Genomic DNA, 15484 nt, shown 5'->3' with positions numbered 1-15484 from the left:
GCAGGCTGTGGTTATTTTGATGGTGGGACACCTGTTCCTCACAACAGTGCTCAGTTAAAAGACTTCTAAGTTCAGAAAATCTTCAGAGGTATATTATAACTGTACTCCATCCAGAATATCACAAATTGGAAAATCGGCTATTTGTACATTTCCACATATTATATTAAACTAATTCAACAATGTGTACTTCTTTTGGCAGGATAAAGATGGAGAACAGAACATTGTCAAAATTTCTGCAGACATTGAGTTCTGTTCTACAACATCGATGTGCTGCTTTTGATGACTACAAGGAGAAAGGGTGGATTGTTCTAAATGAAAAAGTTCTGTCTTACACAGAGGTCTTGTTATTGTTACATAAGTGGAGTATTGTAGGAAAGGAGTCCCATGTGCAGGAATTCTTACAAAATCTGGCTCACAAGTATAATGTTAAGGAATTGCAGAGTAAGTTTATACTTTTCCTTATGCCTTATTATCATTTAGTTATAATATAAAAATATTATTCTTCATATTCATTTTTAGCAACCATGGACCCAATAATAGTGTGATGGTCTAGTTACTAAATGCCTAGCCTAACAAAAAGTAGGGTCAAATCTGACATAGATAACTCTATGTTTTCAATTCAGACATTAAATATAAGAATTTTTAAGAGAATTAATCTTGATAGTAATCTTTAAGAAACTACTAGTTTGCTGAAAAAGCCATCATGTTCACTAACATCATCCCTTACTAGGTCTGACTCCAGACCTACAGCAATCGGGTTGAATTTGAACTGTTCTCTAAATTGGCCTAACATTTCGTCTATTATAACTAAAGCTCATCACAACCTTCCCACTGCTGGCATTGCCAGGGATGTTCGTGTACTGAGAAGTAGACTCTCTGAAAGTCTGTAGAAAATGTTGGCTTTTCATCAAGAGATTAATCATTCTACTGGTTATGTTGTTTTGTAAAGTGTTTTGCATTTGATTCTTTTTTTTTATTATTTTCTGGTGTTAAGAGAAGTTGTTAAGAGCAGACACTTCTCACTAGTTTGCCCTCCAGCAACAGTACTTAAGCCAGGTGGTCTGACATTCACACCAATAAAGCCAGTACAGATCACCTTGTAGTTTTGTGGGATTTTCAGTGAAAGGCTGCTAATCTTGCAAACACTCTTTAGATCCAAGTTGTCTTTACTGAGGTAAAGCATCTCTGGTTGATGGCCAATATAACACAGAGAACTTACAAAAATATATATCATTTTTATTTGCTTTAGTTATGATTTCATTGAAACTATAGAAAGAATGATAGTTAATATCTGTACACTGATGCCAGTGATGAGGCTATTTATACTTACACATAATCATCCAATTTACAGTATTTTTCCTATTTTAACCAATATAGAATACTGTGCAAAAGTCTTGGCACCCTAGCTATATGTATGTACCCAAGACTTTTGCATAGAACTGCACATGAAGTACATTGAAGATTCTTGAAGTTGGAAATAAATATCCAAATCTTTCAGTGGCAGGATAGAATCAGTGAATAGTCAGTGTTTCAAAGCAAAGCCCCCGGGTTAATTCATAGGATTGACTTTGATGGCATAAAACTACTGTGCCTCACCAGTGGCTTTTGGGACCACCTGGTGAAGGAAGCCGTTGAAGTAAAACTAGAGGGAAAGAATTTTAACAAAGACAACGGTATCGTTCTAAGTAAGAACTGGAATTCGATTGTAAACAAAGTAGGATAGCGATGAAGCCAAACCAATCAGGAGGGATGGACAACTGGGGTATAAATACCACCAGACTAGAATGCCCAGGCATCATCCCTGATGGCGATAACAGAGTTGGTATCAAAATGTCGGTTAAAATCAAGACCTGTACCCAGCTGGAAGCCCGAGAAGGGTTTATTCATCATATATGCTGGGAAAGCCACTAGATCCTTCTTCCCTGGGGTTAGTTCTCATGAAAGGTAATAGACTTGAAACATTAACTCAGTTTCCCCATGCTTTCTGACCGGCTGAAGATTTCTTGTATTTTCTGTCTTTACTCAGATTTCCAGCATCTGCTGTACGTTACTTCCATATGACCCCAAAAACAAACTGTGTTCCATTTAGCAGAAGATATAAATGCTAGAAGCTTTATTTAAGATGAGGCACAATGAATTCAATAAATAGAGATACTTCCATTATTTGCAAAGTTTAGGTGTTTAGGCTAGTTCGATAGCACATCTAACTCGATATATTTGCTTCTTACATTTAAAGAAGTTCTTCAGGCGAGGCCATAAAAGTCAGACAATTTTAATGAACTGACAAATTATAAATTACCTGCTGGCGCAGATCTGCTGGTACAGTGGTGCAACAGGTTGAATTGCTGTCTCGCTGCCAGGCAGTTCCAGCAACCTGGGTTCAATCCCAACTCTGGTGTGGCTACCTGTATGGAGTTTGGACATTGATCCTATGACTGTGTGGATTTCATCTAGCTGCTGAAGTTTCTTCCCACATCCCAGTGCAGAATTGATAAGTTAATGGTTCACTGTAAATTGCCTGAAGTGTGTGGGTGAGTGGTAGAATCTTGGAGGAAGATGATAGTGTGTGAAAAATAAAATGGAATAAGTATAAATTGGTGCTTAATAGTGGGCTAAAGTGTTTTCTTGCAGTGCTACTCAATATCTTTTATTCTTGGGTTTGTCAATTTTTTTCTAGTGACTGAAGGATACCCAACAAGAAGTAACAGCATTCACATCATAATAACTGATTTGTTTTTCAAAGATTGGTATATGGATGGAAAAAAATTGGAGGGCTCTGTGATAGGGAAGGATTAAATTGATCTTTGGAGTAGGTTAAAGGGTGGGCACAACATCATGGGCCAAAGGGTGTATACTGTACTGCCCTATAGTCTTAAAGTCTTGTACTTAAAAATAAAGGCATTATTAAATTATTTAAGCTGTTAGAGACAAGATAAAACATTAACTGATCTGGATGATTAGTAATCCTAAATCTAAATGAAAGGTTACCTATCCCCATATAAATTGTGTCCCTTATGCTATTACTGATTTTGCCTTTGATACGATTCTTTCAGAAGTTATTAAAGAAAAGAACAAAGCTAAAGGACTTGGTTGGGGAGCTACTCGGAGTGGCAGAAAAAAGAGAGAGGAGATGGAAGACGATGCAGATAGTGAAGCAGATGAGTCTTGTTTAGAGGAATGCAGAGTTTCTTTGAGGTCCATATTCACTAACTGGGACGCAGAACTCTCCAGTAAAACCACTGATGCCCAGGAAAACCAAGAGGAAGAAGACAGTGCTGTTAAAGCAACCTTATCTGTTGTAGCTCGATGGGTGATAAAGTCAGCACTTGAAAATCCTATTAGTGATCCACAAACTTTCTCATTATTGGGATGGCTACAGAGAAATCTCCTGCCGCACGCTGCTGTGACTCAAGAACTTTTGAAAGACAGTATTTTACGGCGTCACCTGCTACAGTTTTATAGTAAAATTACTAACAGTGTAAATGGAGATGACTTGACAGGGAACCATTTTCACCTCTTCACCTGTATCATGCTTCAGCTGCTGGAGGTTCAAGGATTGGCAGACAGCAATATATACAACAGTGTCATCAAAGCAGTCTGTCTTCCTGCACTGAAAGGCCAGGATCACGAAAGAAAAGGTAAATATATTATTTTTCATCAGTGTTTGTTAAAGACAAAATTTCCACCAACCACCTAGCTGAAAGAAGCAAAATTTGAAGTGGAGCAACAAACAACTTGCTGGGGGAGTTCAGTGGGTTGAGCAGCTCTGCCTGGGGAAGAGAACCAATACGTCATGACAAAGGATGGAATGGGAAGATAAAAATTATGAAGAGGAGAGAGAAAGTGGTGGGACAGGGGCCAGTGGACCAAGGAGTGCCAAAGGGTGACAGGCCGAATGAGTCAGGGCTGTGGTGGGGAGTTGGGGAAGAGAGGTGATGGTGTTGGAAGACAGAGGCATGTAAATTATAGATGGAGCCAGATGATGGTAGAGGGAGGGGGAAGATAGAGACAGCTAGGAGGGTGATAAACTGGAATCTGCTAAGTCAGCAAAGTGGTAATGAAAGCCATAAGAGAAGAGAAGGGCAGATGGAACCAGGAGAGGGGTTGAAATGAGTAATAGGAGACTAGATGGTGACATGGAAAAGGGGATAGAAATGGGAAGGCTGGAGACGAAATGGAAGAAGAGAGAGAAGTGGGGACAAATGCACTAAAGATGAGGCTTACCTAAAATTGAAAAAATTCTATGTTTATTACTTTGGCTTGAAGACTACCCAGGTGGAATGTGAGCTTACTAACATCTGAAGTGGATCTGGCTAATAATGATTCAATAAGATTTGGCTTTTAAATTTAAGTCATTATTTCCAGAGAATAAATACCAATATTTCTACTGATTTGTGAATCCAACTTGATGGGTTTTTGGAACCGGTATAAGATTTACTACCACTGAGATATATCATGAAATATGTTGTTTTGTGGCAGAAACACAGTGGAAGACCTAAACATTTCCATCAGTTACAAAAATAAAGAAAAGACAAATAACGAAGTAGTTTTCTTGGACTGTTTGGAAATCTAATGGACAGGACGAAGTTGTTCCTAAAACATTGAGTCTTGGTCTTCAGGCTCTTGTACCTCCTTCCCGATGGTAGTAACACAATGCAGGCTTGTCCCAGGTGGTGAGGGTGTTTAGTGATGGGCGCCGCTTTCTTGAGACACCATCTCAATGTTGGAGAGGGTTGTGCCCGTGGTGAAACTGGCTGAGTCTACTATGCTCTGCAGTCTCTTGCATCCTGTGCATTGGAGGCTCCATGTCAAGTGGTGATCAGCCAGTCAGATAATTCTCCAACATTCAAATACAGAAATTTACAAGAATCTTTGGTGATATAATAAATCTCCTCATATTCATAATAAAGTAAAGCCACTGGCATCTGGCTTTGTGATGACATCAATGTGTTGAGCCTAGAAGAGATCCTCCACAATGCTGATGCCCAAGAACCTGAGGCTTATCACCCTTTCCACTGCTGACTTCTCAATGAGGACTGGTGTCTGTTCTCCTGACTTCCCTTTCCTGAAGTCCATAAACAATTCCTTGATCTTGTTGACGTGTACAAGGTTGTTGTTACAACACTACTCATCCACCTGATCTGTCTCAGTCCTGTACATCTCCTTGTTGCCATCTAAGATTCTGAGAACGAAAGTATTGCCATTGGTGTAGTAATGCTGTCTGAGCTGCAGCGAGTCACAAAGTCATGAGCATTGACCAGTGAGATAAATACGCATCCTTGGAATTCATTTACAAATTTATCAATCATCCCCTTTTCTGCTTTTTTTAAACTCTGATTTACACTTTCTTGACTTTCAGACAATGACATGTCTGTTCTCATAAATTATGATGGTACAATATTAACAGATGCTATTGATAACATCTGATTGTTTTAAACCATGTTTGAATGCATTTAATTTCCTGTGGTAATGTGCCTGTTTATTAACTCGATTTAAATTATACACTAAAATATTTCACAGATGTGTTAACATGTCAATTTGTTATCACAGGAAATTAAATTTTTCATGTAAAAAAAATTAAAATACTGAGTGTAGGAAACAATGTTATATACCCTGTTTTAATTCCTGATTGCTCTAAACTACGGTAATCATCAAAAATTGAAAATTCAGGAGCTTATTTTCACATTACAGCTTTCACAACTATGTTTCCTCAATAAAGCATTCTTTAATCTTCTATCACTTATAATTTATATTTAATACAGCTTTTGCAGCCAATATCATGAGAGTTTTCTGTTCCTTGCTCATTGAGTATTAGGAGTCTGAATTGTGCTCAATCTGGCTTGCTGCCCATGCTATCCCGAGAACTGTATACCTTGCAGCACTGGTGGTCAAAATTTCCTGAGGGTTTCACAGCCACAGCCATCCAGTGGGAATTCTAAAGTCTTGCTTTGAAGTCAGCTTTGCAACCTTTTGGCAGCTTGCTGCTTTTGAATTGCTTTTACATTCTGATGACTGAATACATTTAAAATACATTTCAAAAGTAATTAAACATAATAAATATACTTAACTACCGGTATGTCATATTTGAGACACATGCCATTGGGAGCATTTAAGAGGTGTGGGGAGCTTATCCCCACTTCTCTCACCCCCCACCCACTCCCAGCTATGATAACCGTAAGGAAACTCCTAATCTCTACAGTGTTGCATACAAAAATGAGCAGTATCTCAGATGACTTGACTGTGAATACATCTTTGCAGGCACCTACTAGAATGACATTCTTTTTATGTGATGTAAGTACACTAAGAAGCTCCACTGGAGCACAATGATCAAACATTTCGCAAGGAATCCTTAGGACATTTGAGAAGGAGCTTGGTCAAAGTGGGAAATTTTGAGCCCCTTGAACAAAAGATTAGAGTGGAGTTCCTTAGAATGATTCTTCTTGAATTTGCTGGGCAACTGAAGAAAATATTAAGAATGTTTGTGTGAAAGGATGTCCAAGAGGCTGAGAGAGCTGGATTAGATAATGGAGGTAGGTGCAGGTGAGATCTGAGCATGAGCAGCATTGAGAAAGGACATAAACCACTCTCTCATTTAATGAAAAAAACATGCACCTCCACAGGAAGATACCACAAAATGACAGAATTATCCTGTGTAATAAGTGAATTGCTATTTCATTTTCCATGGACATTTTAATGCTGATTCTATGTTTTCTTACAGCCGCAGCACTGGTTCTTCTGTCTGACTACTTGTGGGATTTATGGCTTGGAGGTCAGAAGCCTCAGCTCTTACCATCTCATGTAACCTTGATCTTAGAAGCCACTGAAGTAACACAGCAATTTGACAGGAATCCAAAAGAATACCAGAAGCCGACTGATGCTCTTGTATCTCTCTGTCGAGACATCTATTTCCTTACCGAAAGGCAGTAGTCAGAAAACTACCTCTTTAGATACACTTTCAAATTCACATTTTATTTTGCTAAAAGATGGAAAAAGTATGGTCATAAAATTGAATATTTTCAGCATTGTCAAGATGTGTATTATTTTGGATACTAATCTGTCAGCATTGAAAATGCTTTTTAAAAAATTATTTTTATTAAATGTTTTAAATAAATTATTACTCTATAAATACTAGTTACTTTGCAAATGAAAAGTTAAACAGTATTATACTAACATTTATTATGGTTTATAAATATTATGGGTTCAGATTTTTCATTTGATGCTTCAGGTAATCAATGAGACATCTGCAGTTTTGACTGGGACTATTTTAGCCTTTATTTTCCATCACCTATATGACTTACAGTTGAAGAGAGAGCATTTCTTTAAATAATACTACATTAAACAAAAACACTTTAAAACTACATTTATATCACATCTTTATAAAAGTACTGTGATAAGCTTTTTATTTATATCACATCTTTGTCAACTTCAGAACATTTCTAAATGCTTTACTATTTTTGTATTGTAGCTACTACTGTAAATGCACGTCATTTTCTGTACAGCAGTGTCCTGAAATAGAAATGTGATAATGACCAGATAATCTTTTTTTTATTAATACTGATTGAAGGATAAACATTGGCCAAGACACAGGAAACTTCCCTGCATTTCCATTAAGTAGGCCTATGAGACATTTGACATTGACCTGAAGAACAGAACTGCAGAGAGCTCTGCCTGACCTTCATAATTCTTCTGTTGAAGAAACATGAAGTGAACATTAAAGTACAGCAAGCAGTTGGGTGTCATGTGCTACACTAGTCTTTATTGCAAGAGAGATAGAACATAGCATTTTGGTGACGTGTATTACACTTTTGGTTTTTTTTATAAAGAAAGGCTTACTTAGAGGCAGTGCGGCTCCAAGTGGGGTCTGACCAGGGTCCAATATAGCTGTAACATTACCTCTTAGCTCTTGAACTCAATCCCATGGTTGATGAAGGCCAATGCACTGTATGCCTGCTTAATTAGAGTCAATCTGTGCAGGAGCTTAATGAGTTGGACCCCAAGATCCCTCTGATCCTTCACACTGCCAAGAGCCTTACCATTAATACTATATTCTACCATCATATTTGACCTACCAAAATGAACCACCTCACGCTTATCTGGGTTGAACTCCATCTGCCACTTCTCAGCCCAGTTTTGCATCCTATCAGTGACTCACTGTAACCTCTGATAACCCTCTACACTATCCACAACATCCCCAACTTTTGTGTCATTAGCAAATTTACTAACCCATCCCTCCACTTCCTCATCCAGGTCAATTATAAAAATCACAAAGAGATGGGGTCCCAGAACAGATCTCTGAGGCACACCACTGATCACCAACCTCCATGCAGAATATGACCAGTCTACAACCACTCTTTGTTTCTGTGTACAAACCAATTCTGGACCCATAAAGCCAGGTCCCCTTGGATCCCATGTCTCCTTACTTTCTCATGGGGTACCTTATCAAATGCCTTGCTGAAATCCATATACACTACATCTACTGCTCTACCTTTATCAATGTATTTAGTCACATCCTCAAAAAATTCAATTGGCTGGTCAGGCACAACATGCCTTTGACAAAGCCATGCTGACTATTCCTAATAATATTATGTCTCCAAATGTTCATAAATCCTGCCTTGCAGGATCTTCTCCATCAACTTACCAACCACTGAAGTAAGACTCACTGGTCTATAATTTCCTGGTTTATCTCTACTCCCTTTCTTGAATAGGGAAACAACATCTGCAACCCACCAATCCTGTCCCCATTGATGATGCTAAGATCATTGCCAGAGACTCAATAACCTCCTCCCTTGCCTCCCACGGTAGCCTGGGGTATATCTCATCCAGTCCTGGTGAACTTATTCAACTTGATGCTTTCCAAAAGCTCCAGCACATCCTCTTTCTTAATGTCTATATGCTCAAGCTTTTCAGTCCGCTGTAAGTCATCCCTACAATCACCAAGGACCTTTGCCTTAATGAATACTGAAGCAAAGCCAAGGTCCTTTTCCGTAGTGAATACTGAAGCAATGACGATCACTTTCTGTTCCTTTCAGGAGCTACAAAATGATAGTAAATGAACTGAAACTGATAGGCTAATGCTCTTTTTTTGTTTGGAACTCAGAGTAATTTTGGTGTATTAAATGTTAGGTTGGTTGGTGGTGTAGTGGCATCAGTACTGGACTTCAAGGCAGATGGTCCTGAGTTGAAACCCAGCCAGGTCCCAACCTGGTAATCTACTTCTGTATCTTACCAAGAAGACCCTATGGTCCATGAGATCACAAAGAGTCGGACTCGACAAAATGACAGAACAACAACAACATTTAAGTAAGTATTAAAACGGGGACACTTTGTTCCCTTCAGTAAAGATTAAAATTCAAAGTAAATTTATCAAGGTGCATACAGTGCCTATAAAAAGTATTATTCCCCCTTGGAAGTTTTTGTTTTATTGTTTTACAACATTGAACCACAGTGGATTTAATTTGGCTATTTTTGACACTGATCAACAGAAAAAAATACTCTTGTCAAAGTGAAAACATCTCTACAAAGCGATCTAAATTAATTACAAATGGAAAACACAAAATGATTGTATAGTTATTCGCCCTCTTTAACATGACACACCAAATCATCACTGGTTCAGCCAACTGGTTTTAGAAGTCTAACAATTAGTTAAATAGCAATCACCTATGTGCAGGCAAGGTGTTTCAAATAATTATAGTAAAAATACACCTGCCCAATTGCTGATGAGTCAATATCCTGGTAAAAACTACACCATGACAGCAAAAGAACACTGCAAGCAACTCCACAAAAAAGTTATTGAAAAGCACAAGTCAGGAGACGGATACAAGAAAATTTACAAGTCATTAAATATCCCTTGGAGTACAGTTAGATCAATCATCAAGAAATGGAAAGAGTGTGACACAGCTGTAAATCTGCCTAGAGCAAGCTGTCCTCAAAAACTGAGTGACCGTACAAGAAGGGAACTAGTGAGGGAGGCCACCAAGAGACGTATGACAACTCTGCAGGAGTTAAAAGGTTCAGGAGCTGAGATGGGAGAAACTACCCATACACCATCTGTTGCCTGGGTGCTTCACCAGTTGCAGCTTTATGGGAGAGTGGCAAAGAGAAAGCCACTGTTGGAAAAAAAAACTCACTTCAAGTCTTGGCTAGAGTTTGCCAGAAGGGATGTGAGAGACTCTGAAGTCAGCTGGACAAAGGTTCTATGGTTTGATGAAACCAAAAGTGAGCTTTTTGACCATCAGAGTAAACATAACCACACATCATCAAAAACATACCATCCCTACCGTGAAATTTGGTGATGACTGCATCATGCTGTGAGGATGCCTCATTGTAGCAAAATGCAGGGAAATCCTGGATTTCCTGATGCCGTCTGCAAGAGAACTACGACTTGGGAGAATATTTGTTTTCCAGTAAGATAATAACCCAAGCTTAAAGCCAAAGCTACACAGGAATGGCTTAAAAATAACAAAGTTAATGTCCTGGAGTGGACAAGTCAAAGTTCAGACCACAATCCAATCAAGAACTTGTGGCTGGACTTGAAAAGGGCTGTTCACTAATAATCCCCATACAAACTGACAGAGCTTGAGCAGTTTTGTAAAGAAAAATGGGGAAAAATTACTGTGTCCAGCTGTGCAAAGTTGATAGAAACCTATCCACACAGACTCAAGGCTATAATTGCTGCCAAAGGTGCATCCACTAAATACTGACTTGAAGGAGGTGAGTAATTATGCATACATTATTTTGTGTTTTATATTTCTAATTAAGTTCGATCACTTTGTAGGGATCTGTTTTCTCTTTGACACAGAAGAGTCTTTTTCTGTTGATCAGTGTCAAAAAAGCCAAATTAAATCCACCGTGATTCAGTGTTATAATATAATATAATGTAAACTGGGGCGGGGGTGAACACTTTTGATAGGCACTGTATATGTCACCATATAGAACTCTGAGATTCATTTTCTTGTGGGCATACAACCAGAGTGCGAAAGAACAAACTGCAAATACAAAAAGAAAGAAAAACATGATAATAAATAATCAATAATTATTGAGAACATAGGATGTGGGAACATTTCAATGATGGGGCAAGTGAAATTGAGTGAAGTTCGCAAACACGAGAAAGTCTGCAAATGCTGGAAGTCCAAAGCAAAACATACACACAATGCTGGAGGAACTCAGTAGATCAAACAGCATCTACGGAAAAAAATAAACAGTAAGCGTCTTCTGCCTGGTCTAGTAGTGAGAAGAGTGTGGTGGGAGCACCAAGGATGGATACTGTTCGCAACAAGGCACCCAGGGCATAGATTAAAATTAGTTCATTAGTAGGAAGATTTGAATGAAGTTGAGAAGAAGTTTCTAAACCCATAATGAAGGTCTCAAGCTCACTTTTTTTTTCCTTGGTTTTTTTTTGCACACTTGTTTGCTTCTCTTTGTTTATGTACAGTTTTTCATAAATTCAAAGGTGTTACTTTATTTTCTTTGACTTTATTTTGAGTAATTGCTTCTCTGTATATATTAAACCACTAAGTTTTATATCGTTCATTCTCTATTAATAATTCAGACTAGTTATCATTTCATCCCTTTATTTTTCTTTTTTTACATCAATTATATATAACACCACAGAAAATAAAAAGATTAAATTCAAATATGTCTGACCAATGTTTTCGATGTAAACAAGAAATTGGTACTTTTTTACATTCTACTTGGTCTTGTTCTAAAATTCAACCATTTTGGATTAATTTAAGATTTTTATTGGAACAAATTATTGGAGTACAACTTCCACATAGTCCATTGCTATTTTTATTAGGAGACATTGAAGGGACAATAACGAAATTTAAATTGAATAAGTATCAGAAAAAATTTATAAAAATTGCTTTGGCAGTAGCCAAAAAAGTTATTGCAGTTACTTGGAAATCTGATTTAAATTTAACTATGGATCGCTGGAATAATGAAATACATAGTTGTATTCCATTTGAAAAAATTATGTATAATTTAAGAAATGAATATGAGATACTTTTGAAAATTTGGTCACCATACTTACGAAAGATAGGATTAGATACATAGGTCCTTTGAAGATAAAATTATAGTAATTGGGGAAAGTGAAAATAAATATCAAAATTATTTTGAACTCCATGGAACATGTGGGGATCCTCCGATATCCAGGCAATCTTTCTTCTCTTTTCTTTCTTTCTTCTTTTTTTTTCTTTAGATAAGGATTAAGGGGGGAGGGTTAATATCACTTTTCTTACTATTTCATTATTACATTTATTCTTGTAATTTCTAAAATTCAATAAATAAATAATATTTTTAAAAAAGAAAAATAAAGGTCTCAAGCTCACTGATTGGATAGTAAAAGCTGACATACTCATTGCATTTAGAAACCACTCATTGAATTTTTGAATAGCTTAAGTTACAAGGTATTGGACCAAATCCTGGGAGTGACTATTGGAATTGGTTTATTATTGTAGCATGTACAAGGTACAGTGAAAAACTCATTGTGCATGCCGTTCATACAGTATTCATTACCCAGTGTATTGAAGTCCAGCAAAGTAAAATAATAACAAAACAAGTAACATAAATTTCAATTTTTGGCTAGCATGGATATGATAGTTCAATAGCTGCTGTATTTGCCATGTGTTTCTACAGGAATCTTGACAAGGAAATACAAGAATTCTTCCACATCATTGCCAAAAGTAGTTCCATAGGATTAGTACACAGAGCAGGGCAGCATAGGGGCGGGTCCTTCAGCCTTCAATGTAGTGCCAAACTAAATAAATCAGTAATCAAATGCTCAACTAAACTAATCTCTTCTACTTACACAATGTGGATGTCTTTCTGCTCCCTACACATGAATATGCCTGTCTGAGAGCCTCTATCGTATTTGCATCCATCACCACCCCAGGCAGCACGTTCCTGGTACCTGCCACTCTCTGTGTACAAATACTTGCCCCAGGCATATTCTTTGAAATTACACTCTCTCACCATGCCCTCTAGTATTAGACATTTCAACAGTAGCGAAATGATGCTGTTTCTCTATCAATATCTCTCATAATTATATATACAGTATATCAAATCTCCGCCTCCACTGCTCCAGAGAAACTACCCCAGTTTGTCCAGATTCTCTTTATAGCACATGCTCTCTAATCCAAGCAGCATCCTGGTAAACCTCTTCTGCACCCTCTCCAAAACCTCCACATCCTTCCTATAACTGAGTGACCATAATTGAATGCAGTGCTCCTGACGTGGCCTAACTGGAGTTCTATTCAGCTGTCTGACACGTGAACTCGTTTGCTTGACTAATAAAGGCAATAGATTATTTACAAGTTACCTGGCATGACATCCAGCTTAGTTCCCAAGAGATAACATGTTCAGTACAACGATTTTTTTCACTGATGATGCAGCTGTAATGATCTGTGCCCAGAACCTGTACTCCCAGCCGTCTCAGTGGTGGGAGTGCCACCAACTGATCAATTGTTTGGGGTTTGATTCCCTTGTCTTAGTGTAGTGTGTAGACAATGATTTGCAATGCAATCACTTTTACAATGCAGAAGATGTGCCAAACACTTGTAAATAGATTTACAAATAATGCCTTGGACGCAGAAAGAAACAGTTGAGGCAAACTGAGGGAAAAATTGGAGCAATTTTGAAATAAGGGTGAAGATTTTACATTTAAAATATTGAAGACGTCTTCAAAAGGCAGTGCCTCCAGAAGGCAGTGTCAGTCATTAAGGGACCCATACCACCCAGGACATGCCCTTTTCTCATTTCTACTAATGGGGTGGAGGCACAGGAGCCTAAAGACACTTCCAATGTATTAGGAACAGCTTCTTTCCCTCTGCCATCAGATTTCTCAACAGTTCATGAACACTACCTCACTATTTTGCTCTCTTCTCACACTATTTATTTATTTTTATGTTTCTTGCTGACCATTAATTTTTAAATGTATTTCACTGTAATGCTGCTGCGAAACAACAAATTACATGACATATAATAGTGATAATAAACCTGCTTCTCATTCTGAATCTTGTTTTTTATGTAAGTGAATAAAAAGACAGGCTAACAGGCAAACAATGTTTATGGAGGATAATGTTGTTGAGACAGGAAGGACAATGTTCAAACAACAAAGTCTGGTTAAAGATAATGTAAAATTCCAGTGAAGTGAAGAAATAAGTTTACTGTATCTGCACAGGAGTGTTGGCGCGTGGCCTAGTGGGCAAGGCATCAGACTAGTAACCTGAAGGTCACTGGTTCAAGCCTCAGCTGAGGCAGCGTGTTTGTGTCCTTGAGCAAGGCACTTAACAACACATTGCTCTGCGACGACACCGGTGCCAAGCTGCATGGGTCCTAGTGCCCTTCCCTTGGACAACGTCGGTGGCATGGAGAGAGGAAGGCCTGCAGCTTGGGCAACTGCCGGTCTCCCATACAACCCTGCCCAGGCCTGCGCCCTGGAAACACCAGGTGCAGATCCATGGTCTCTCAAGACGGGACGGATGCCACACACATCTGCACAGGAACATAATATGATTGCTGATGAATAGGCTTTGACCCAGAGTTGAACCAGATACTAGGGCTGTCATCAACTTGATTTGGACTGAGAGAGGCAGGGGTACATGATGGAATCAGTAGTTAAGGAACAAACTTTGCAGCAGATAGAAAAGATAATGGCTTATGTCTTCTCATTACTGAGCTGGAGAATGCTGTGACTAATACAAGACTTGATGTTTGACTAGCAGTCTTCAGGGATCAAGGGAAATTGGGTAAAAATGGAACCATGTTAGATGGTGGCACTGAAATTTCATCATCCAAATGTGTTATTGTCTAAGCAATCACACTGCCCCATTATCTTCTCATGTGTTTGAACTCTGTTTCAAATACTCATCCACTTTTTCCTTAAGAAACAAATAGCCACTGGTTCAGTGATTGGCAGAGCATTGCATGGTTTGCAAATAAATTCCTCCTGCTTTCACGTCTCAAATTAGTTACTGAACCCCCAATCAGAAGTATCTCCCATTTGAGAAATTACTTTTAAAATACTTCATCTTATTTATACTTGTAGATGTGGTTTCTAAACTCCATCTTTTTCATAATTATTTTCTATTCTAGTCAATATAATTGAAATGTTGAAGAATAAAGTTTTTTTTAAATGTAGTTTAACACCTTTTTCTAACGGTCTGGCCAAAAGTGTATAAACTGTAGCTTTGACCATTTATGTTGAAAATATGAAAGAGAGTTATTTAAAAAAGGTCCATTGATTAGATAGGAATTTTTTTTTTTAAATGATGGAAATGATGTACAGGACAGGCATCATCAGTAGAAAGAGAAATGTTTTGATTTGAAGATCCTGTGTTAGATTAGGAAAAAAAACAGGAATGAGTATCTGTGAGGAAGGGCGGAACAGATATTTCCGGAGAATGTACTGACTGCAGGAATCAGTGGGAACTGAAACAGAATCATTTTTAATATCACTGCAATATGTCATGAAATTTGTTTTACAGCT

General features: G+C 38.0%; 1 protein-coding gene across 1 annotated transcript in view; it reads left to right on the top strand.

Moving 5' to 3' along the window:
• Positions 1 to 7713, top strand: part of urb1 (URB1 ribosome biogenesis homolog) — a 99365-nt gene extending 91652 nt beyond the window's left edge. Inside the window, exons 37-39 of the mRNA XM_073045092.1 lie at positions 200 to 441; positions 3054 to 3638; positions 6719 to 7713. Of these exons, the coding sequence (XP_072901193.1) occupies positions 200 to 441; positions 3054 to 3638; positions 6719 to 6927 (1036 nt within the window). The 3' untranslated portion in view covers positions 6928 to 7713. The remainder of the gene's footprint in view (positions 1 to 199; positions 442 to 3053; positions 3639 to 6718) is intronic.
• The last annotated feature ends 7771 nt before the right edge of the window (positions 7714 to 15484 follow it).

Source organism: Hemitrygon akajei, chromosome 5, assembly GCF_048418815.1.
Source record: "Hemitrygon akajei chromosome 5, sHemAka1.3, whole genome shotgun sequence".
In the NCBI taxonomy this organism is placed as follows: domain Eukaryota; kingdom Metazoa; phylum Chordata; class Chondrichthyes; order Myliobatiformes; family Dasyatidae; genus Hemitrygon; species Hemitrygon akajei.
The sequence above is the reverse complement of the archived record's forward strand: the minus strand, read 5'-3'. Positions and strand labels throughout refer to the sequence as shown.